General features: G+C 64.0%; 1 protein-coding gene across 1 annotated transcript in view; it reads left to right on the forward strand.

The window, feature by feature from the left end:
- Positions 1-21,116, forward strand: part of NCOR2 (nuclear receptor corepressor 2) — a 179,833-nt gene that overhangs the window by 29,628 nt on the left and 129,089 nt on the right. The window contains 1 exon segment of the mRNA XM_039879488.1: positions 17,021-17,219. Coding sequence (XP_039735422.1) covers positions 17,115-17,219 — 105 coding nt within the window. The 5' untranslated portion in view covers positions 17,021-17,114.

Here is a 21,116-nt window from a genome sequence, read left to right on the forward strand (position 1 = left end):
GCCTCGCCGCTCATGCCTCGTGGCCCCCGTCACAGCGTATCCTGTGTGACATCTTTACTGATCTTTCCCACCGTCCCCAAAGCTATTCCTGGAAGTAGCATGTTGGTGAACTGGCCGGAGGACACTTTCTGAAGTACTGAGGAGCGGTCACTGGTCACCGTCAGGCTTGGGGAATGAAGAGTTCTTTCGCTAAGCAGACGGCCACGTGCTTATCCTGACATGAGCTCAGTTTCGGCCTCTGGCTCAGTCTAGAGGGAGCAGCGAGCAGGTCCTGCAGGTGTTTGGTGGTGATTTGCTGTCTCCATGCCGTTCCCCGGCAAAGCCCCTCAGCTGCCCGGCTTCCTCCGGGGAAGGCACAGGAAGTGACCGTGCAGTGACACGGCCCAGTATGGAGCCGGCTCGAAGCACGGAGAGCTCTGGTTCCAGCGCCAGCTCAGGCGCTTCCCGGCCGGGTCTGGCGGGGCTGGTTTGGCCCGTTCCTCAGATGTGTCTCTGGACGGTCACGGTGAGAGCCAGCGGGCAGGAAGACAGCGCCCAGATCTGTGGTCTAAACGTGGATTTTGGTCGCTCACGCCTTCCCGTGCCTCAGTTTCCCTACCTGTAAAAGAAGGCTTGGGAGCAGAAGAGTTCCGGCCTTCGCTCTCAGAGCGGGTGCTTTCTCCGAAGGGGCTGGCGGTGAGCCGATGAGTCGACACGCGCGTGGCCTGCGTGCGGGTCTCTTTGCTGGTCTCCTAGCAGACGTCCCTGTCCCCTGGCTAGACAGACCAGGGGCCATGGCCCTTTGCCACATGCAGAGCTAGTCTGCCCCAACCCTCTGGCTCCTTGCTGACCACACCACGTGGCGTGGTGGGGGCAGGCCAGGCTGACCCTGTTCAGACCGCGGCCGCTTCCCAGCTGTGTGACCTTGGGCTGGCCACGTTGCTTCTCTGAGCCCGTATCTTCTCTGCGTTGTGGGGGGGACGGGTTCAACATCGCACCTGCCTCCTGCCGCAGGACAGGGGTGACAGGTGCAGCGGTCACGCAGTGCCAGGCGCACGTCAGCTTCTGTCGTCGTTAGGCTCTTTGGGGCGCCCCAGCCGGCAGAGCCGGGCGACCCGACCAGCGCGAGCCGCCCGCTGTGCCCTCACCTTTCCCGTCGCCCCCTGACCTCATCTGCTGGCTCTTCACGGTCGCTGCGCCTCCTGCCCTGCATCTGCGCCCCGCGGGCCCCTCGTCGTCACTCAGGATGCCATCTTGGGCCGACGTCTCTGGGCCCAACTCCTGCTGGGGTTGCCGGGGGCAGGGGAGTGGCTCTGGGAGGCTGCGTCAGGGACCCTCTGGTTCCTGGCAGCTGCGGCAGCCTCTCCCGGCGCCTGGACCCGGCTGCTCCGAGCGCTGTGCCCGCCCCGCTGCAGATGGCAGGCTGACACCCAGAGAAGCTCAGACTTGTCTCTGAGTCACACAGCTGCTGCAGCCAAGGTTCAGACGCCTGGCCGGCCACCAGAGCGTCCATTTCAGCCTGCGTGCGGGGGTGTGCGTGTGTGTGTGTGTGTGTGTGTGTGTGTGTGTGTGTGTGTGGCTGTGTCTTCACTCCCCTGGGGTCATCTCGTTCAGAATCACCAGTGTGAGGGGCCCATGTTTGCTTTCCTGAGATTCAAAGACAGAAATATTTGTGCTGGGCAGAGCTCACCCTCTGGCCATGTCACCCTGGAGACTGGAAGACTGGGAAGGGACGGGGACGGGGGGCGGGGGCAGCGGCTTTGGTTCCAGGAGGAGGCAGGTGGGCCGGGCCCCGGGGTGGATGGTCCAGCTGGGAGGAAACGGGTTAAAGGAGGAACATTGGGCCCGGAGCTCGCGTTCCCTGTAAGCCGGCGAGGGAGGGAACAGTGAAGAGGTTTTTCTGCCGAGCTATAAAAAGGTGTCCCAGTGTTTCAGCTCCTGAGTGTCGGCTGGAAGCCCGCCAGGGTTACCATGGCGATGAGGAATTATTACTTACTGCCAAGGCTGGGAGAAAAAGCTCGTACTTTTGGCTCCCCAACAGGAGTGGACTTATGTAATTCCCTGTGTTTATAGGCCCGAGTGGCAGGAGGCAGGAAGGATCGCCGAGGCCCGGCCTCGCGTTGGTGGCCCTGTGCTGTCCCTTGCTGGGCCGGGAGGGCCCCGTGTCGGGGGGCCTCGGGAGCGGGCCTGGGGGGCGGCCTGGCTGCAGACGCGCCCGCAGGGCCTCCCCATCCGGGGGAGCCCGTAGTCTCGCGGGAAGGCGGAGAGGCCGGAGGGGCCGTCCTCTGCCGGCGCCGGGCCTGCGGGAAGGATGGTTTGACGCTGGACGCGGTGTGTCTCCTGGAAGCCGGCGGAAAGGTCTGTGTGAGGGCTCCGCCGACCCGCCGCTGGCACGTTTTCCTCGTCCTTCTGTTCTTCCTTCTTCCTTTTTTTTTTTTGTGGGAGAGTTACTTCAAGTTGTGTTTGGAGCTGACTCGAGTGTAAGGCTGGTCATGTGCTCGGTAAGAGAAGTTTCTGGGCTCGGCGGTGGGCAGCGAGCCGCAGTGGCCGGGTCACCGGCCGAGGGGGGCCGTGGCTCACGGTCAGACGGGGACCTGGGCCAGGGGGACCCCCGGGGACGGTGGCTCTTCTGCCAGGCGCCCCTGTTCTGCCCAGCGCGGTGGCCCAGGGCAGGGCGTGGGCCCCGGCGGTCGGTGGGAGTGGACGGTGGGCTGGTCATCTAACAGCCAGAGTGGCTGAAGTCCCAGAAAAGGGTGTCGAGAGGGGGTGGCCCGGTGGGACAGTGCTTGGCTGTTGTCCATGGGAGGGGACCGTGAGCAGAGTAGGGGGATCTGGGCGGTCCCGATCTGCCCTTCGGCGTTGGCCGCCTGGAGTGCCCTGGGGGTGCCGGGGTTTGGGGGTGCAGCAGGGGAGGGGGCCAGGTGCAGGCAGCGCTCGCATCCCCGGCCCTTGGCTCCCACCGTGGTGGTGCTTGGCCGGGTGCCCGTGTCTGCTTTGAAATCAGCACCGCCGGCCCGGGCTTGCCCAGGCCCTGGCAGCCGGGAGCCGGGCTGAACACTGGAAAGTTGGAAGTGCTGCCCTAGCTACAAGGAGCCCTCAGTTGCCAGTGGGGGGCGGGGTGGGGGGGATGAGGGAGAGACTGTCCCGAGGCGAGGTGAGGGTGCGCTGGGACCCGGGAGGCTGCCGCTCGGCGCGTGGGGGCTGCAGCCTGGCCTGGGGGTGCCACGGCCGCGTCTGAACCCTGGTCCCACCCCCTTCACTCCACGTGGCCTGGCCTCACCTGTGCGGGCCTCAGTTTCCTCATCCGTGAGACGGGGCTGTAAAGGGGCCACACAAAGACGGGGCGACGTGAGATGAGGGGCGGCCTCCTGGTTCACGCTGGAGCCAGACGGCCGGGCTCGGTGTTCCCGCCGGACAAATGGACGCACACTCTGTCTCCGCCCCACAAGTTGCCGTGTGGCCTAAGGGGGCTGAGACGTGGCCGTGCCCCACCCTTCACGACAGTGTGACCTCGGGGGTCACGGAGCCTCAGCTGTCCTCTGTCCTTCCGTCTGCGTGAGCCGCAGCAGGCGCGCCTCGGGGGAATCAGGACAAACCCCGCCCCGGGCAGCGGGTGTCAAGACACGGCCAGGAAGTGCAGAACGGCCTGGACTTAAGTTAGTTTTGTCTGGGGCTCCAGCGATTGATTTTTCTTCCCTTCCCTGTTGAGAGCCCTCCCAACCCCAGGGTGGGTGGCCGGGTCCTTCCCAGCCCCAGGCTCTGTCTGCATTTGTCCCTGGGCTGGCTTCCCCAGTACCCGCCCCACCTCCCCCTCCATGCCTGTTCTTCCCCGTCTCCCACCCGACCTGGGCCAGACACCCCGACAGTGCACAGTGTGGCCTGGGGGCTGGGCGGGCAGGACTGGCTCTCCCACTGAGGGTGGCAGAGGCTCTGTGTTTGTAAGTGACACCGGATGCTGGGCTGGTGGCTGGCTCTGGACCTCTCCTTTTGGGCCAGCAGGAGCCAGCGGGGAGTCTCCTGGTGTCCAGGCAGCCCACGCCAGCTGCCTGCTGTCGGATTGTCCTCAGACCTCTCCTGGGGACCTCGGGAAAGGCCTCTGCAGCCCGGCGTCCCCGCATGTCCCCTCACTGCCCCGAGGCCCCCTCAGTGCCCACACTGGTGTCCGCCCCTGCTGCACCCTGGTCTCGTGACGCGATCCCCCCACACTGAGAAAGTTGTGTGTGGTGGCGGATACCAGAGTCGCACCCCAGACCCTTGTGATGGCCGCACTGCCCTGAGGTCGGAGCGCGCAGAGCCCCACGCACAGTCGGACGCGCAGACGCGCTCAGCAAGTGCGTGTGGGCCGGGGCAGCCGGGTCGGCGTCCGTTTCCCGGCTGGCTGTCGGTGCCGACGTCCAGTTCTGGAGGGCCGGTTACACTGGGGGAGCCGGCTCAGGGGCCCGCGGGGTCTTGCTGCATTATTTCTCCCAACTGCACGTGACTCCGCGGTGACCTAACAGAGGCAGAGCACAGGCGGGGGGCCGGGCTGCCCCGCGTCCGAGCCCGGCCGCCTCAGAGCAGGCTCAGCACCCCCAGCCTCAGTTTCCTCATCTGCAAAATGGGGTGGTGCTTAGCGGCTTGCAGGGCTCGTACGCGGGTCGATGAGCTGGCCCGTGCTGAGCGCTGCGTGTGCGGGGAGGTGCTGCTGCCGGTGTCCCCACTGTCCGTGATGCGGTTGCCGCGGCGTGTCCGGCACTGTCTCACTTCATACCTGCATCCGCCACGGGGACGGTGGGTGCTTACATCCCCGCTTCTCAGGGGATGAGGCCCAGACCCCGGCCCAGAGCCGGGGTGTGGAGGCCCTTGGGCTGGGTGACCCTGGGGGAGTTGCTCACCCTCTCTGAGCCTCAGTTCCCGCCTTTCCTCCTCACCTGCAGGCCAGGCCAGGCGGCCAGGCTAGGTGGTCAGGCCGGGGGCGGGGCTGGGCTCGTGACCTGTGAAGGCCAGACAGCTGTGACCTCGGGCCGTCACCTCTCAGCCACCTCCTCTGAGGCCTCCATTTGCAGTGGTCAGCCTTGCTCTGTCCTCAGGGCGGCATTGGGCGGGGAGGGGGCCCTCACGCAAGGAGCCCCTTCTGGAGCGAGCTGCCTGCATTACCCTCGGCTGGCGCTTCCGCACGGGAGATGCAGTCTGGTGCAGCCAAAGCTAATCTGAAGGTGGCCCCTTCTCCAGCGGCTCCCGAGAGAGAGTCTGCCGATGGCTGGCTCCCTTCCAGCTGGCTCCGTACCTGGTCTTGGGCCTTCAGGTGGCCCAGGAGCTCCAGGCAGGGCTTGCTTTATGCCTAAAGATGCTGGAGGGTTCCAGAGCATCCAGGCTGGGGCCGGGCGGGCGCCTGCTGGGCCTGGCGGGTCTGTGCTGCTGTGAGGGTGTTCCGCCATCGTGTTGGGGTGATGGAGGCTTGTGCCTGGGTCCCAGAGGTGTCTGTCAGAGTTCGGGCCTCAGGCTCTGGGCTTTGCTGGGCGGGGCCTGAAGGGGCAGGGGGCGGGGCTGGGCTGGGGGCAGCACGTGCCTCTGCAGTCTCTTGGATGCCCCAGTCACCTGCCTCAGGACCTTTGTGTGTGCTGTGCCCTCTTCCCGGAATACCCTCCCCGAGACCTTCACAGCCTTCCCTCACGTAGGCCTCGGCTCAAATGTCGCTTCCTGAAAGAGGCCTCTGTCCCCCTTCGTCACTCCCTGCCACCCCGCCATTGTCACCACCTAGGGTTTATCAAGCGTCCATCTGCCACGCCCCGCCACGCCCCCCAGGATTTTGTTCGTCTTGGTCACCACTGTGTCCCCAGTGCCCTCCAGGTAGTGGTTGCTGAGCAAACGGTTGTGCCTGGTTCGCTGTCCCCCACAGTCTGCGGACCTGGGCCTGTCCCTTCCCAGTGAGTGGGGGCCTTGCCGGGGAAGTGCCTCCAGCCTTCGTCCAGGCCAGTCACACGTCCGAGGGCTCGGCCAGGGAGGCCTGGGCACCTTGACCTGGGATTCATGTTGAGCTCACCTCCCTCCATCTCGGAAGCTCTTCGGCTGAGGGTCATGAGTGCGTTTTGGGGGCACTCTTAGAAAACTGGGGTCTTTCAGAAAGCAGTTGTGTTTGCTCAGGAATGCCCCCTAGGAACCCACTGAACACCCCCAGGAAGTCTGCATTACCTAGATGAAGTCAGAGGGGTGAAGCTCGTGAGCAAGGAAAGTGGGGACCCCATGGGGACCCCGTGGGGACCAGGGTGCAGGGGAGCAGCGCAGACAGCATCAGCTTCATGACAAGTGGGGCAGGCGTTCTGTGCACCTGAGTCCTTTGAGTCCTGATAACCCCGTGAAGTGGGCCTTGAATCAGCCTCTCCAGATGAGGCACAGAGAAGGCCCGCAGCTGGCCCGGAGACACACAGCCTTCATGGCTATTCCTGACAGGTGGCTGCGTTTCGTGTGCAGGTGTTCCTGGGCCCGGGGGATGCCCAGTGCATTCAGGGGTTATCCTTCCGTCCTCAGAAGGCCCTTTTGTCATCCCTGTCCCAGAGGACAGTGGCTCGGCTATGGAGGAGGAGGCGGGATTCGAACCCAGGCTCTAGGAGGGCCCTCCTCCTGGGGGTCCGAGAGAGCCCTGTCGGGGCCAGACCTGAGGCCGGAACTGCCCCAACTCTTCGGGAAGGCAGGGAGTGGGATTCTCAGTGTGGCTCAGAAGCTGGAGGCAGGAGGGGCCGCCCCCTTGCTCGGAGTCGTGCATTTGCATGACAATGAGCCCTTTGTCCCCGGGTGCAGCCTCCTTCCCAGGCTAATAACATAATTCCCGGCCTGTGAAGTCATAATGGGCCCTTTCTGCGCTGGGTGGGCGGCTGGGTGGGCAGCTGCGTGGGCCGGGCCGGGCCGGGCCGGGCAGGGCGGGCAGGAGCAGGGGAGGTGACGATTGTCGGCCGGGCGCTCCCCTTCGCCCTCCGGCCAGGCGGCATCTGCGCCCACCGGCACGGAGTGAGCGGGACTGAGAAGCGTCTGTGGCCGTCGTGTGTCCGGCCCTCTGTGCTCAACCACTGGGAGCCTCTCCTTGGCCTGTGAGGTGGGGGTGAGTCATGAAGCCGGCCTTCCCCCCAGAGGCGTGGGTGTGAGAGTCCCTTGTCAAGCCCGGGACGGCACAGAGAGAGCGGTTCCAACCCTGGGCACGCGGCTTCAGGCTCGGCACCTCAGTTTTCGCATCTGCGTAGTGGGGGTTCTGCCGGGGCTCAGCCATGGGGAGGCAGGGAGCGAGCTCAGTAGACCAGCGTCAGAAGAGGCCGTGCCAGTGTTGGGGGTCGGATGTCAGCCACCGAAAGAGGTGTGCACACGTTAAGACCCAGGCCCGTACACGCGGCTGGCTGCTGTAGAAAAAGGGTCTTTGCAGATGCGTCTTGAGATGAGGTCATCCTGGATTACTGGGTGAGCCCCAAGGTTAGGGACTGGTGACCTTACAAGAGACAAAGAGAAGAGAGGTTGGCCCAGTGAGGTGGCAGAGACCGGAGCGCCTGGGCCACAAGCCGAGGAGCTCCTGGAGCTGCCAGAAGCTGGAGGCGGCAGGAAGGAGCCTCCCCAGGCCTTCGGAGGGGCACACCGCTGGGACAGTCCCTCGATTTCAGACTTGGCCTCCAGAGCCGCGAGAGAATAAACTCCTCTTGGCTGTGGCTGGTGCCGATGGGCCAGACCTGGGAGGCGAGGTCAGCCTCCCCGCCAGTCCAGGCCTGAAGGTGCAGGGCGGGTGGCAGCCCAAGGGACATCAGGTGCAATTTGCCATAACCATGTGTGGGAGATGGGCCAGGTTGGGGTGCCTGCCCAGCCCCCACTTTCACAGCCAGTGTGCGTCCCACTTCCGACTCATGGGGCGTGTGGGTGCAGCCCCTCCCTCTGCCTGTCGTCGTGAGGGGCCTCTCAGGCCCCCCTCCAAGCTCCGTCCTCTCTGGAGAACATTCCTGCCCTTTGCTCCCCATCTCCCCTTTTCCCTGCCCCCCACCCCACCCCCGAGGCTTTTCCTGGCCCTCTTTTGTGGCTTCCACCTGACCACGAGTCAGAAGCCACAGGTCACATCTGGCAGTCCGTGGGGCTGCATTTGGATGTCAGACTGATTTATTGGGTTGGGTTTAGTCAGTGTTTTTAAAATAAAAATTGTGAATTGAGAGATGTCTCCAAATTGGACTTTATTCCCCTGAAAGAATTGGAAGCTGTGAGTCCCCCGGGCCACATTCCTGAGCGGGGGCCACCCCCTCCCTGGGCCCCACCTGCCCCGCTCCTCCACGGCTTGGCCTGGCCTGGCCTGGCCAGCGGGGTCGTGCTGTACACAGCCCTCCCTCTTCCCCCTCCCTCCTTCCTGCCTGGGACCCTCCCTCCCTCCTTGACTCGTGGTCACCTCCCAGGCGGCTACCTCACTCCGCATTGCCACTCCCGGGCAGCACCGTCCCTGTCTGGACGCCTGGCCTGGAGGGCCAGAGGACCTTGGGTTCTTGCTGATGACTCCATCGGGCACTTACTAAGTAACAGGCTCCCTCGGGCTAATTGAGCGGCCCTTATGGGTCCGTCCAGCCTTGGGCAGAGCTGATCGGAGTGGGTGGGCCCTTGTCCCCTTGGCCTGAGCACCTACCTGGCTGGCAGTAGCTGCCAGGCTCGTGGGAGGTGTGGGCCCCTTGGGTTCAGACTATCTTTTTGCTGGGGGTCAGGAAGGCGATTGCATGGGAGGGCTATTGTGGAGTGGGTGCGCCCCTGGCCGGGGACGTGCTGCTGGCGAGCTGTTCTTAGCGGCAAACATATTTGTCCTTGTCCACATGTGGCGGAGGACGTTCCCCCAGAGATCTGCCCTGCAATGCTAGGGACGACCCCATAAATTCTTTAGGAAGCTGTTCTTGAGGGCCCTGCTTGCGTGGAGGGGCGGGGGCGGGGAGGCATTTCCGGCAGCTACACAGCTGGGGACACCTTTACCATATGTCGGTGCAGGGAGGTCGGTGGGAAACAGGCCGCTGCCTTCCTTCCCAAGGGGTGGCCTCCATCTCCTTCAGGGTCTCGGCACGGGATGTGAGTGATGGGGTGGAGGCTCAGACAGGTGGGCAGAGAGGGAGAGAGTGGCTTTGGGCCTGGCCTGGCGCTGTGGGGCCCAGGGCCCTCTGGGGTCAGGGGGCAGAGAGTTTCAGATCAGCCTCTCCCTGTGTCCTGGCCGTCTGGGTTGGAGGTGGCCGTTAGGTCCTGAGGGGACGTAGGCCAGGGAGGAGGCCTTGACTGTGGTCCAGCTCAGCGCTTGGCTGTGAGGGGCTGCTGCGTGCTGGCCCCCCTGGCACTGCTGTCCCCTTCCACGGGCCAGCCCTGGCAGAAAGCTCCACCACAAAGTAGCACGGGCTCAGCCGGGAGGCCTCCCCGGGCGGGCGTGAGGTTCATTTTATTATTATTCTTTAAATCGTGACAAAAGATGGAGCGTTTCAGCCGTCCGTGAGTGCACAGTGCATTGGTGGTTAGGACCCGAGCATGGCTGTGCAGCCGTCACCTCTGTCCTCTCTGGAACGTCTTCATCTTGCAAAACCGAAACTCAGTTCCTGTTAGCCGCTCCCACCGCCCAGCCCCCGGGAGCACCATCCCACGTCTGTCTCCGAGTCCAGCTCCTGGGCGCCTCCCGTGAGTGGAATCACATGGCACTTGTCCTGTGTCTGGGCAGCGTCAGAGACGTGCTCCCTGGCCCTTTCTCTCCCTGGTCATGGGTTCATTCCCACCAGGCGGTGAAGCGGATGGACCTAAGACCCCAGCTCCTCATCCTGGGGTTGGGGCCACAGTCGCGGCTGTCCGTGAGTGGACGTGCTGCCCCACGAGTGGCATGGTGCCGAGCCGACACAGGTTGCTACTCTCGTCCCTGTGGCCCTCTCGTTCCTGGCCCCAGGGCAAGGGGTAAAGCGGTTTGCCCGGGTCACACGGCTGTGCCAGCGTCCCCCCACTCCCACTGCTCGGACACCAGACAGACTGTTCTCTGGATCCCCTTAGGGTCAGCCGGGGGAGCCGGGTCTGGTGGAAGACACACCCCGTCCTGGGGCGCCCGGAGTGTCGTGAGGACTAGCGTGCGGACGGGCCGGGAGAGACGGGGCGGTGTGCGTGAGATGCCCCAGGGGTGAGCGTGGCACGGCCCCGGCTCCCCGTGGAACCCTGTGACCTGGCGTGCGGAAGGGTTTGTCACGGCTGTGGTTTCTCCCTCTCTCTCTTCCTCTTATAATTAAACGGGGAAAAGAGTCAAGTAGGAAATGGCTCTGAGCAGATCCTGTGACGGGGTAGCAGGGCTGGGCCGTGCTGGCCGTCGTCCAGCGGACGCACACGTACCACTTCAGCTGCAAACAAGCGGGCCTCCCGGGCGGCTCTGGCCAGCCCGCTTCCCTTCCACTCCCCTCGGAGGGGGTGTGGGCGGGCGAGCGAGGCCCAGGCCCGTGGTTTCGGGGATCGGAGCCGAGCCGAGCCGGGCCGCTTCCTGGCAGTGTGATCTTGGGCAGCTGAGTCCTCCTCTCGGAGCCCGGCCTCCTGATCCGTTTAATGGGGATGATCGTGTTTGGCGCCCAGTGTGGGTGCCTGTGGCTGGGGTCCAGCCTGCTGACGGAGGGGGCGCTGTGTGGAATGGGGAGGGTGGGAGGTGGGATCAGGGCTGGTCACGGCGGAGCTGCTCCCGGGGTCTCCGGGCCCTTTTTCGGGGAGGGGAGGGGCCAGGGCAGGCGCCTGCAGTGTCTGCCCCAAAGCCTCTGTCCCACCAGGTTGGTGGAGGCAGTAGCCTCATGAGGCTCCTCTCCCGTGGCTCCGGTGTTAAGTCCCTCGGGGTTCTGGTGGAAGCTTGGGCAGCTGTGCGCTGCATACCTCCCAGGCATACAGACCCCGTGGTGGCTGTGGGGAGTCCAGCTAGGAGGAGGGGCGAGTCGACCACACAGCCCCATGCCCGTGACAGCATGCGCCCTGCCCTCTTTGGGCCTCGGTTTCCCATCTACAGAAACAGATGTAGAGAGTGAAGTGAGAGATCTCGTCTCAAGCCAGGTTTTTTTTAGGGCGGAGAGTTACCTTCGCCCGTCCAGACCCTGCGAGGCCCCGCTCACCCCCGGTAAGGGGTCCTCTCCTGTGTGACCTTCTGAGCAGGACTCGCTCTGCCGTCTGGTCAGCCCGCTTCACCCGGCCTCAGTCTGCTCATCTCAGAGTGGGGCTAGCAAGGCAACCCCGCCTCCGATGGTGTCACCGTTGTAGGCTCCCCGCCCCTTCCCTGCCCCCCAGGATTCTGACCAGTGCAGGGCGTGACGCCTCAGCTGTCACTTCAGCAGCTCTTCTCTGGGCATGAGCTTTCTGGAACTTTCTGTAGGTCTTTCCCCAGGGACCCCCCTCAAACCCTCCATGGCTGGATCCTGGGGGTCAGACTGGAGGTGCTTCCCCCGGGGTCCTCAGTGCCAAGCTGGCTGGGGCTTGGGAAGCCACTGTGTGGGCTCGGGGGCTCCTGGGTGATGGTGCTCACCTGTGTCCCCCACGGTGGCTGGCAGGGACTTGAGCTGGGAAGATTAGTGGAGTAAAGGCCCCCATGGCCCTAGGGGTTGGTTTAAAAAGTGAGACCAGAAAAACCTTGGAAAATGGAACAGTTAAACTGATATCCATTAGTCTATATGTCCATCCATCTGTCCATCCATCCATTCGTTCCCTGTTGAGTACTTGGCTATGGGATTCTCTGTTGGGACAGGCCTGTCCCTGGATGCCAGCTCTGATGGGCAGTCCTTTATGTCTGGCTGGTTCACGGCTGGAAGCCCGGTGCCTGCACATTGACCAGCATGGGGCAGAGACCCATTTGGGATGGGTTTGTCCGGCCTGGTCCCAGCTTGGGGGTGCAGGGGGCAGCCCTGAGGGCAGCACCCCGAGTTGGGCTCTTGGGATGGTGACCCAAGCTCTGTATCAGGCTCTCGATTTAGCAGCCAACAAAACACCTACTGTTTTGGGTTAAATAGTGTCCCCTCCAAAATTCATGTCTACTTGGAACCTCAGAATGTGACCTGATTTAGAAAGAGATCTTCGCGGACGCGACTCGTTGAGATGAGGTGGCCCTGGACTGGAGTGGGATGACTGGTGTCCTTGAGGATAGGGGAACTGCACACTGCAGACACAGAGATGCAGAGCAAAAAAGGCCCCGTGACCACAGAGGCTGAGGCTGCCACAGGTCAGGGGACCCTGGGGCCGCTGGGAGCTGGCACGGACGAGGCAGCCTCCTCCCCGGGGCCTCCAGAGGGAGCACGGCCCTGCCCGCACCTTGATTTTGCAGTTCCGGCCTCCTGAGCAGTGAGAGAATAAATTCCTGTCGCTTTCAGCCCGTGCATCACAGCAGCTGCAGGAAACGAGTACACCTACTGTGCGCCAGGCGCTGCGCCCCTGGGGATCCAGCAGTCACTCAACACAAACATGGAGCAGCTACCCTACATCAGACGCAGTCCTAGGTGCTGAAGAGAGTGCTGAGGGGGGCTGGCGGGGTCGGCGGTCCCTGCCCACCGGTTCCCAGGGCACTGTCTGCCTGCACCGTGTGGCAGGCTCGTTGGGGGTGGGGGTGTAACAGCCGTGTCCCCTCTGTGGGGCCCAGAGCTCCTGCATGCACACGCGTGTGTAGGTGCATGTGCCGGGGGCTTCCGTCCTGCCTGGCAGCTGGTTTTTAATTCTGAGGCTCCCCCGGCTCACCGCAAGTTCCAATGTCACTGCCCCTTCGTTTCAAGGAAATCACAGGGCTCGCGTGGCACAGATGGCCCCCCTCTTCTCTGCGGTGCGGGCTCAGGTCTGAAGGCTCCCAGCAGATTTCAGCAGTTCTGTTGCCTGAACAAGCCCCCCTCCCCCACCCCCACATGAAACATCCCAGCCACAGCTGGCTGTTACTTCCCCCGCCCCCCAGGTCCGAACCAGGCTGCCCAGGACACGGAAAATCCGTGGAATGTGTCTCGGTGAGGCCTCGGCAGTCCTCCCTGGGCTGGAGGGGGAACATGGGGCCGGGAGCCCCCTCCCCAGCCAGAAGGGCCTCTGCCCAGTGGGCTAGGGTGGACACGTGTCGGGGGCTCTGACCGCCTCTGCTGGACAGGGTCATTCGCTGAGTACCTGCTGTGTGCCGGGCGCTGTGACTGGCCCCGGGGTACGGCGGAGAGTAAGGTGGACGAGAAATCAGAGCCTGGGCAGTGTCGGAAGCCTTAGCAAAGCCACACAGTGGATGGTTACGGGACTCGGGGTAGCAGATTTGTGGGGTACTGCCATGCTGGACCTGTAACTTGTGAGGCTGTCCCGTGGGCAGCCGAGGGGCCCCTGCTGTGTGCCGCCCCCAAGGTGTGCATGGGAGTCCATTCGTGGGGCGCCCCTGCTGTGGACCGTGCGGGGACCCCCACCCCCGGCCCTGCCTGGAGTTTGAGGTGGCAGTGCAGGCTCCCTGGTGCCGTGGCCTGTGCCTTGGATGTGCAAGGCCTGCTTAGGGCTCGGGCCCAGAAGCGTCCTATGCCACCAGGCCAGGCAAGTCTTTGACCTCACTGAAGCGCCGTCCTTTGTCCTGGAGCCCTGACCTCGCCGTTTGCCTCGTTGAGCACCTGCTGTTTACCAGACACGCGCCGTGCTTCACAGGCATGCCTCCTGGCGGCCGAGGACGGTGAGGCGCAGGGCCATGGGGCAGCGTGCCCGGGGAGGGGAACGCTGGGCTCTCGTCCCCAGGGGCGACTTGGCCCTGGTCACCGCGTGGCAGGCTGTCTGTAAGGCCGTCCCGCCATCTGCCACTTCTCTGTCACCGCTGCCCCAGACCCCCCAGCATCGTCTCCTAGGCCTCCCGGCGGGGGCCACCGTTGCTTTCCACATCCGGCTTGTCAAACACCGTGACCCTTTACTCTTCCGTCAGCCACCGGCGGTGGCTCCCCACGGCCCCTGGAATGACATTCATCCCCACATGGCCCCGTCTGTACCCCGCGCCCCCACAGCCATCCTCTGCTTCCTGCTGCTGTGGACTCGCCTGTTTTGTATACACGGAGTCACGCACACTGTGTGGCCTTCCGTGTCTGGCTTCTTCCCCGAGAAGTGTGTTCGGGGTCCCCCATGCCTCAGCGTGCGCCGGTGCTTCGCCCCTGGTTGGGGAGGACCCTGCTCCGTGGTGTGGCTGGAGCACAGCTCGTCCGTTCATTCGTCGGCTGAGGGGCGTTTGGGTCGCTTCCGCCTGCGGCCGCTGTGAATAGTGCTGCTGTGACATTTATTCGAGTCCCTCTTTTCGGTTCCTTTGGGCATGTGCCTGGGAGTGGAATTGTTGGGTCATATGGTAACTCTGTTTAGCATGCTGAGGAGCTGCCAAACTATTTTCCTATATAAATTTGTTTGAATTGGCAACAGACGTGGCTGAGGTTGGGAGGGGTGGATATTGGGGTTTATTTAAATAAGCTCGTGGCGAACGAGGGAGCTCGAGGTCCTCACAGTCCTCCAGCTTTGGGGACAACCTGCCTGTGAGGACACTGGGCCAGGGAGCCGGTGGGCTGAAACCGTGACAGGTGGGCCGGCCGGGCTTCAGCCCCCAGCTCGGCAGTGGACACCCTGTGAGTTTTGAGGGAGTGGGAGGCCAGCCAGGCGCGGGCCCTGAGGGTGGGGATGTGGCCGAGGGTTCTCCAGGGCTGCTTGGAAAGGCGTCACCTCCCCAGTTTCTGGAGCCTGCATGCAGCAAGCATGTGGCAGAAGCCTGCCGTCCCCAGCCAGCATTTGGTTGGGCAAACGAAGTTAGAAAAGACTGCCACCACTTTATGCAACACAGAATCAAAGAGACTTCAGAAGTGGCCCGTGCTGCCCTGGAGGCCCCGTGGCCCTGGCCCCCTGTCTCTGGCCCTGTGGCCCTGCAGGGGCCCAGTGGCAGCTGTTTAAAACCTGGCGGGAGGGCAGAATGGAACGGGCTCTTCTGCTGCAGACGGCTGGAGTCTGCGGGGTGTGAGACCAGCGGGCACCAGGGGAATTCTGAAACCGGATCCAGCACTGGTGGCCGCGCCTGCCCGCTCTCCCAAGGCCAGTCCCCTGTTCCCCGGCTGCAGGACAGTGGCCACCGTGCTCCTGGTAGGAATGGTGCGGCAGCCCTTCCCCCTCCCGCATCCTAGGACGGGGCCCCGCGGTGACGGGACAGTGACGGTGGCCGCAGCGGCTCCTGCTGGCCGAGCAGGGCTTGTCCCCCGGCACGTGGCTCGCCCTGTCTCGATGGTGAAGTCCATGGGGTGGCTTCCTGGGCTGGTTGCAGGTGTGTCGGTCTTGGCTCTGGACTTCTTCGGCTTTTCAGGGTCAGAAAGATTGACGGCCCGCGCTGAAGGACTGCCTCCTCTGTGACCGCTCCCTTCCCTGCGTCACTCAGAACTTTGGTGGCAAGTGACAGACACTCTGGTTGGGCTGGTGAAGGCGAAATACCAGCACCCAGCTCCTTTAAACAAAGACGCGGGCTTTGATTTGCCTTCGGGCACGGCCATCGTCACCACCCGAACGTGCCCCTCCGGCCTCCAGCTCTGCCTTCCCGCCCGTCGGCATTGTTCTCGGGCAGGCTCCCGTCCCGCGTGGTCCCCAGGGCCTCCAGGCGCTCGTCTTCCCAGCTGAGACCCCCAGCAGAGAGCCGGGTCCTGGTTCTGGCCGCAGAAGGCCCACGGCTGACTCTCACCGGCTCGGATAGGGTCCCATGCCCGTCCTCAGACCAGTCACTGGCCCAGGAGAAGCAGGAGTCTGATTGACCAGGCCTCGATCACGTGACCATCCTGGTGCCTGGGGAGTAAAGATAGTTCTGGAAAGTCAAGTCAAGGAGCAGAAGAGCGGGGTGGGTACAGGGGTGCAGTCAGGGCCTCACCCCTCTGACCGCCATGATCTCAGTCCCCCCCCAGCACCTGTCCACGTTAGATTTCCAGCAGGCAGTGGAGGGCCAGGACGGCCACCCGTGGAGGACAGCTGTTGTGGGGGTGGGGGGGGCTGAGGGGATGCCACTGCAGGAAGCTGGGGTACCTTCTGTTTACCTGATCACAGGAGGCGTGGGGACCCCCAGGGCTGGCCCTGGTGCCATCTTGCCGGCCTGGGGTGTGGGAATGGGGGATGCACGCAGTGGGGGCCTGATGGACACCCCTTTTCTGGGTGGCCGAGGGAGGAGGGTGTGGGCCGAGGAGCCTGCTGTGACCCGGGCGGGGGTGGGGGCAGAGCATTGGCCAGCGGGGAAGGGAGAGGAGGATTCTGGGAGTGGTGAGGACCCCCAGAGATTTGTGGGTGAAGGCAGCTCCCGACCAGGGTCTCCTCACCCCCTTGAGTTGAGTTCTCTGTTCTTTCTGGGTCTCAGCCTCCCACCTGTGAAGCCAGCAGGCAGTTCTCGAGATTCTGTCCAATGTGGACACGAGTGGTCTCTCTCGCCCCCCGGGGACCTCTGGGGGTCCACATGGCTCTTGTCCATGTCTTTGGCTGTGTCCTCAGTGTGGCCTTTGGTTCCTAATGCCCCGCCCCCAAACTCACACCTGTTCTGCCGTCACACTACAGCGTCACCCTCCTGCAGAGGGTCCCCCGTCAGGCCCAGGCAGGCCCGGTCTTGCTTGGGGTCACTCTGTGTGTGACCTGCGTCCTGCCCAAGCTGCTCGTGTCCCCGGCAGCCCGGGATGGGCGCGTGTGCCCCCCGGGCCCGGCCCTCAGGTGTCTCCCGCAAGCTTCCGGGTGCTCTCGGGGCACTTCTCCCCGGGGACTCGGATTCCTGCCGAGGCCTGGGGCTGGGATGGGGGGCCAGGGGCCTTGGGAGCTGCTGGGGTGGTGGGGCACGCCCGCGCGGTTGGGCTTCCTCCGCTGGCTGAGTGAGGACCCAGGTTGTGGCGGGGGGCACACGTCTCCCCGATGTGGCTGGTGGGGCAGCCGCTGGCCCGGCCGGGGCTCGGGTCCTGCCCGCCGTGTCGCGTCTCCATTGCCCTCGGTGGCCACGGAAGAGGGCAGCTCTTGTTCCCGCACGCCGGAGAAGGGACTCGGGGCCACCGGGGTCCCCGAGGAGCTCTGCCCCCCGGCTGACATCGCTGCTTTTCTGGTTTTCCCTCAGGTATCTGTGACAGGGCGGCCTGCGAGCAGATGACGAAGACTCGCGTTTAATATCGGTGGCCGTCGAGAAGGAGCTCATCCCAGAGGCCACCGTCATGTCAGGCTCCACGCAGCCCGTGGCCCAGACGTGGAGGGCCACTGAGCCCCGCTACCCGCCCCACGGCGTCTCCTACCCCGTGCAGATCGCCCGACCCCACACGGTAAGAGGCCTTCTTCTGTCACCGAGTCCCTGCCCTGTTCCCTTTTGTCCTCGGAGTCAGGGCTGGCGTGGCTCGCTGTGTCCGACGGGGGAGTGGGCGCCTTGGCAGAGACGCTGGCCCCTGGTCGTCTCTTCGCCGCCACTTTAATGCTGGGACAGGGGAGACGGGCCAGGCTGAGCTGGGTCTGCCTCTGAGTCTTCAGTGGAATTTGCGCGCAAACATGGAGCGCCTGCTGTGTACACTTTCCTCACAGCCCACCCCCCGCTGGGCTCCTTCCTTGCTCTAGATTGGGGTCGCTTCCTGGGGGCCACTGCCGCAGCCCCTCACCTCCCTGATCCTTGGCCTTGGTGTTTCCTCACCGTGGTGACGTTTGTGGCCCTAAGGGGCTGAGGCCCAGCACGTGTCCTGTCTCTGAGTCCCGATCTGGGGGTCCAGGCTGCTGGTTCTGCTTACCATGGGGGACAGCCTGCCGGCGGGGGAGCAGGGACTCACCCCTCCGCCCCCCTCCGCGTGGGGCCCTGTTTTCCACCTTCACCTTTAGGTGCGCGAGGGTGGGCCTTTGGTTCTGCCTTGTTGGCGTTTATTGGGCACCTCCTGTATGCTCTGTCCTCAGGTGCTCGCAGAGGGCTGTCGGAGTCCTGGTCCTGCCCCGTTTGGCCGCCTGGCTGCATGGCAGGGGTCAGGAGGCCCTGCAGCTGCAGCCGGGGTGGCAGCTGGCTCTGCTGACTTGTGTGTGTGAGCACGTGTGTGTCCCGCTGGCTGGTGCGGCCCCTCCTTGTGAGACACAGAGAGGAAATGGTGTGGGGGTGCATTTCTCTCCGTGAGCGAAGCGTGTTTGCATATGAACCTGCTGGCCCAGCCTGGGGGCGTCCCGTACAGTCGCCTCTTGAGGGCTCGGGCCCCCAGGATGCTTGTCACAGCCAGTGCCTGATGGGGCCCTGTGAGAACTGCCTGGGGTGGCGTCACCGGCTCCCACAGACTGCCCAGCGAAAGGGCCCCTCGCACCGTTACCCCGCTTTGCAGATGAGGGGACGAGGCAGGAGGTTTAATCACCGTGAGAAAGCGTCTGCTTCAGGCGCAGGGTCCGGGGCCCTGTCATTATTTGAGGCACCTACTGTGTGCCCAGGGCTGTGGAGCGTGCTCCGGCAGGTCGACGGTTATTATGTGTTGCCATCGTCATTGTCATAGCCGCCAGCAGCCCCGACTCCAGAAATGAGGACTCTCCTTACTGAGCGCCTCCCCCAGGGCGGACGGGGTGGACTTGCATCCCGGGCCCCCATGCTTCTTTCTAATTGCCCCACGGGGGACCCGTGGCTCCCCGTTTTGTAGATGGGAAGTATTTCCAGCTGAGGAAGCAGGACAAGGGACCCCTCCGAGCCTCTCTTTCATCCACACACGGGGAGCGATGAGAACCTCTGCTCCTGGTTCGCCTGTGTGCCTGGGCCAGCGCCCAGTGCGTGCCCAGCCCCCGCTGCCCTGATTCAGTCACTGTCACTCTTCGCTGCCTGGAGGTGGGGGAGGGGCCCAGCCGCCGCCTCCGGCTTCTTGTCCGCTCCCGGCTGGCCAGCCGCTCTCCTGCTGTCTCCCATCCGTCTGCCGGCCCTTCCTTGGGGAGCCCTCCCCTAGGGTGGATGGGGTGGCCCTTCCTCGGGGAGCCTCCCACTCCATGGCCCCTGCTCCTGCTGTCCCTCCTGCTCCTTGTCCTCACTGGGCCCTCTCTGTCATTTGGGAGTCACCGGCTGACCCCAGACACCTCCTGTTCGGCCTGCACTGGGCTGTCAGTGATGCAGGGTGTGGCTGGACAGTTCCCAGTGGTCATCGCACCCTCCAGGCAGGAGGCTGAGGCCAGGGGTGAGCGGGGCCCTGGATGGCTACGAGGTGGGGTGTCCCTAACCTGTGTGGTGGCCGCAGTGGGCCCCACTCCCTGCCTGCTCTGCCTTGTGCTGCGGCAGCCCAGTCAGGGGTCCTGCTTATTACTGAAAGGCAGGAGCGGGGGCCAGGGTCTCGCTGTCCTGGGCATGTGTCTGGGGCTGCAGCCACTTTCCCTCAGCTTCCCACCAGCCCATTCTAGGAGATGCTCCCCTTTTCTGAGTCCTTGGAAGACAGGGTGGATGAAAGGGGAAATCAAGGCACAGAAAGATGGCTCCCCTGCCTAAGGGCCAGGTGGGAGCTGGGGGAAGGTGGGGATCCTGACGCCTTGCACAGAAGCTGAGGCAGATCTGCTGGGACATGGGGCGGGGCCTGGACCCAGTGACCTGTGACTATCCTAGGCCTCGGCTCGCTCCCACACACTCTCCCGACAGGCTTGGCTCCTGGGGTGGCACCTGCTGGCCTCAGAGGCCTCCAGGGTGCTCTAGGCATAGGGCTGCTTTGACAGCCGGTCCCCTCTGGAGCCCAGACAATCTCCAGCTGTGGCTTTCAGTCCCCGACCCTCCCGATTTGCTGAGTGACATCGGCTGCTCACTGCACCCAGTGGGGCAGCTCCAGTGTTCCCATCTGTACTGTGCGCGTTGTGGGTCTGAGCAAGGCACTCGGGGTGGTGAATGCACGTGGCAGACATTTCTTTCCCCCTGGCGGGGTGGCAGGAAGCCCAAGGAGGGGACTGCAGGGCCCTGAGCTCCCAGAGGGGTGGTGGGAATGGCCTCTTCTGCTGGCCGTGCTTCAGCCTGTGTCATCTGCAGGCCGCTGGTGTGTTATGCCCAGTGCAAACGGAGGCATGGTTCTTGGTGTGCTCACAGACCAAGGCCGGGGAAAGGCCCCAACCCCGACCGGCCTCAGGCACACTCCGTGCCGCCGTGGATGTCCGCGTGCTCGTGGCTTGTGGAGTCTCGTCTGCCCCGCCTGCATGGTCTCTCTGTGCCCTGTTCCCTCCCGCCCAGTATCAAGACCCCACGTCTCTCCAGAGTGTCCTGGAGACCCCTGGCCCCAAGGGTCTCCCAGGATTGAGGATCCCGATAGACCCCCGCCTCCTTGCCTCCTCGCCTCCTTTGGGGCTTTCTGGGGTCCAGCTCAATTCTGTATTTTCCCCCCAAGGCCCCTGGAACCTGAGCTCTCCTGGGCTCCTGCAGCCCTTGTGCTAAATGAAGGTGTTGAAGCCGGAAGACGTGGGTCTGGGTCTCGGAGCTGCTTCCTGCCACGTGGTCTCGGCACGTTAGGCGACCTCTCTGTGCCTCCCTGTGGATGGGCCGTTCAGGGCACGGGCTCTGGAGTCAGACGGCTATGCTCACGCCCGGCCGCAGAGGTCCCAGGAGACTTTGGACGAGGGGCCCCATGGCCCTGTGCCTCAGTTCCCCCGCTGCTGACCGAGGGTGGTTATGGGATCGGGAGGATTGAATTAGCCGGCGTGTGCAGAGGCCTTTGCCCGATGCCTGGAGAGGTACTACGTGCCGTTGCAGTGGGTCAGCGGTGACTCGGATGACACCACTCGCTGTGACGACAGTGCAGCCGCGTGCTTTCCACTCTGTCCTCAGGGCACACTGTGGGCTTTTCCTCTAGAGGGAGGGTCGCTGTCACAACTCCTTGGCACCACTGCTGTTGTCTCGTGAAAGCAGCTCAGCCAAGACGTAAAGCCATGGCCGTGGCTGCAAGCCAGTGACAAGTGACGAAACGGGCTGAGCCAGGCTGTGGCCTTGGGCTGCTGACTCCTGCCCTAGGTCAGTGCTTATCAAACTCTCTGGGGGAAGGGCCAGTCTGCTTAATTTCCACTTTGTCACAAATTGATCCATGGTCCTACTGCATGTGACTGCGTTCGCAGATGCGGGGGGCGGGGTGGGGCGCTCGAGGCCGAGGCCAGCAGGCCTAAGGGCGGAGGTTAGTGTGTACACGGCAGGAGTGGCCCCTCAGATGCTTCTTAGAGGAACTTTGCTGACGAGCTCGTCCCGCTTGGCTTCTGAACTG

Source organism: Pteropus medius, unplaced genomic scaffold (assembly GCF_902729225.1).
Source record: "Pteropus medius unplaced genomic scaffold, Ma_sr-lr_union100, whole genome shotgun sequence".
NCBI classification, from domain to species: Eukaryota; Metazoa; Chordata; class Mammalia; order Chiroptera; family Pteropodidae; genus Pteropus; species Pteropus medius.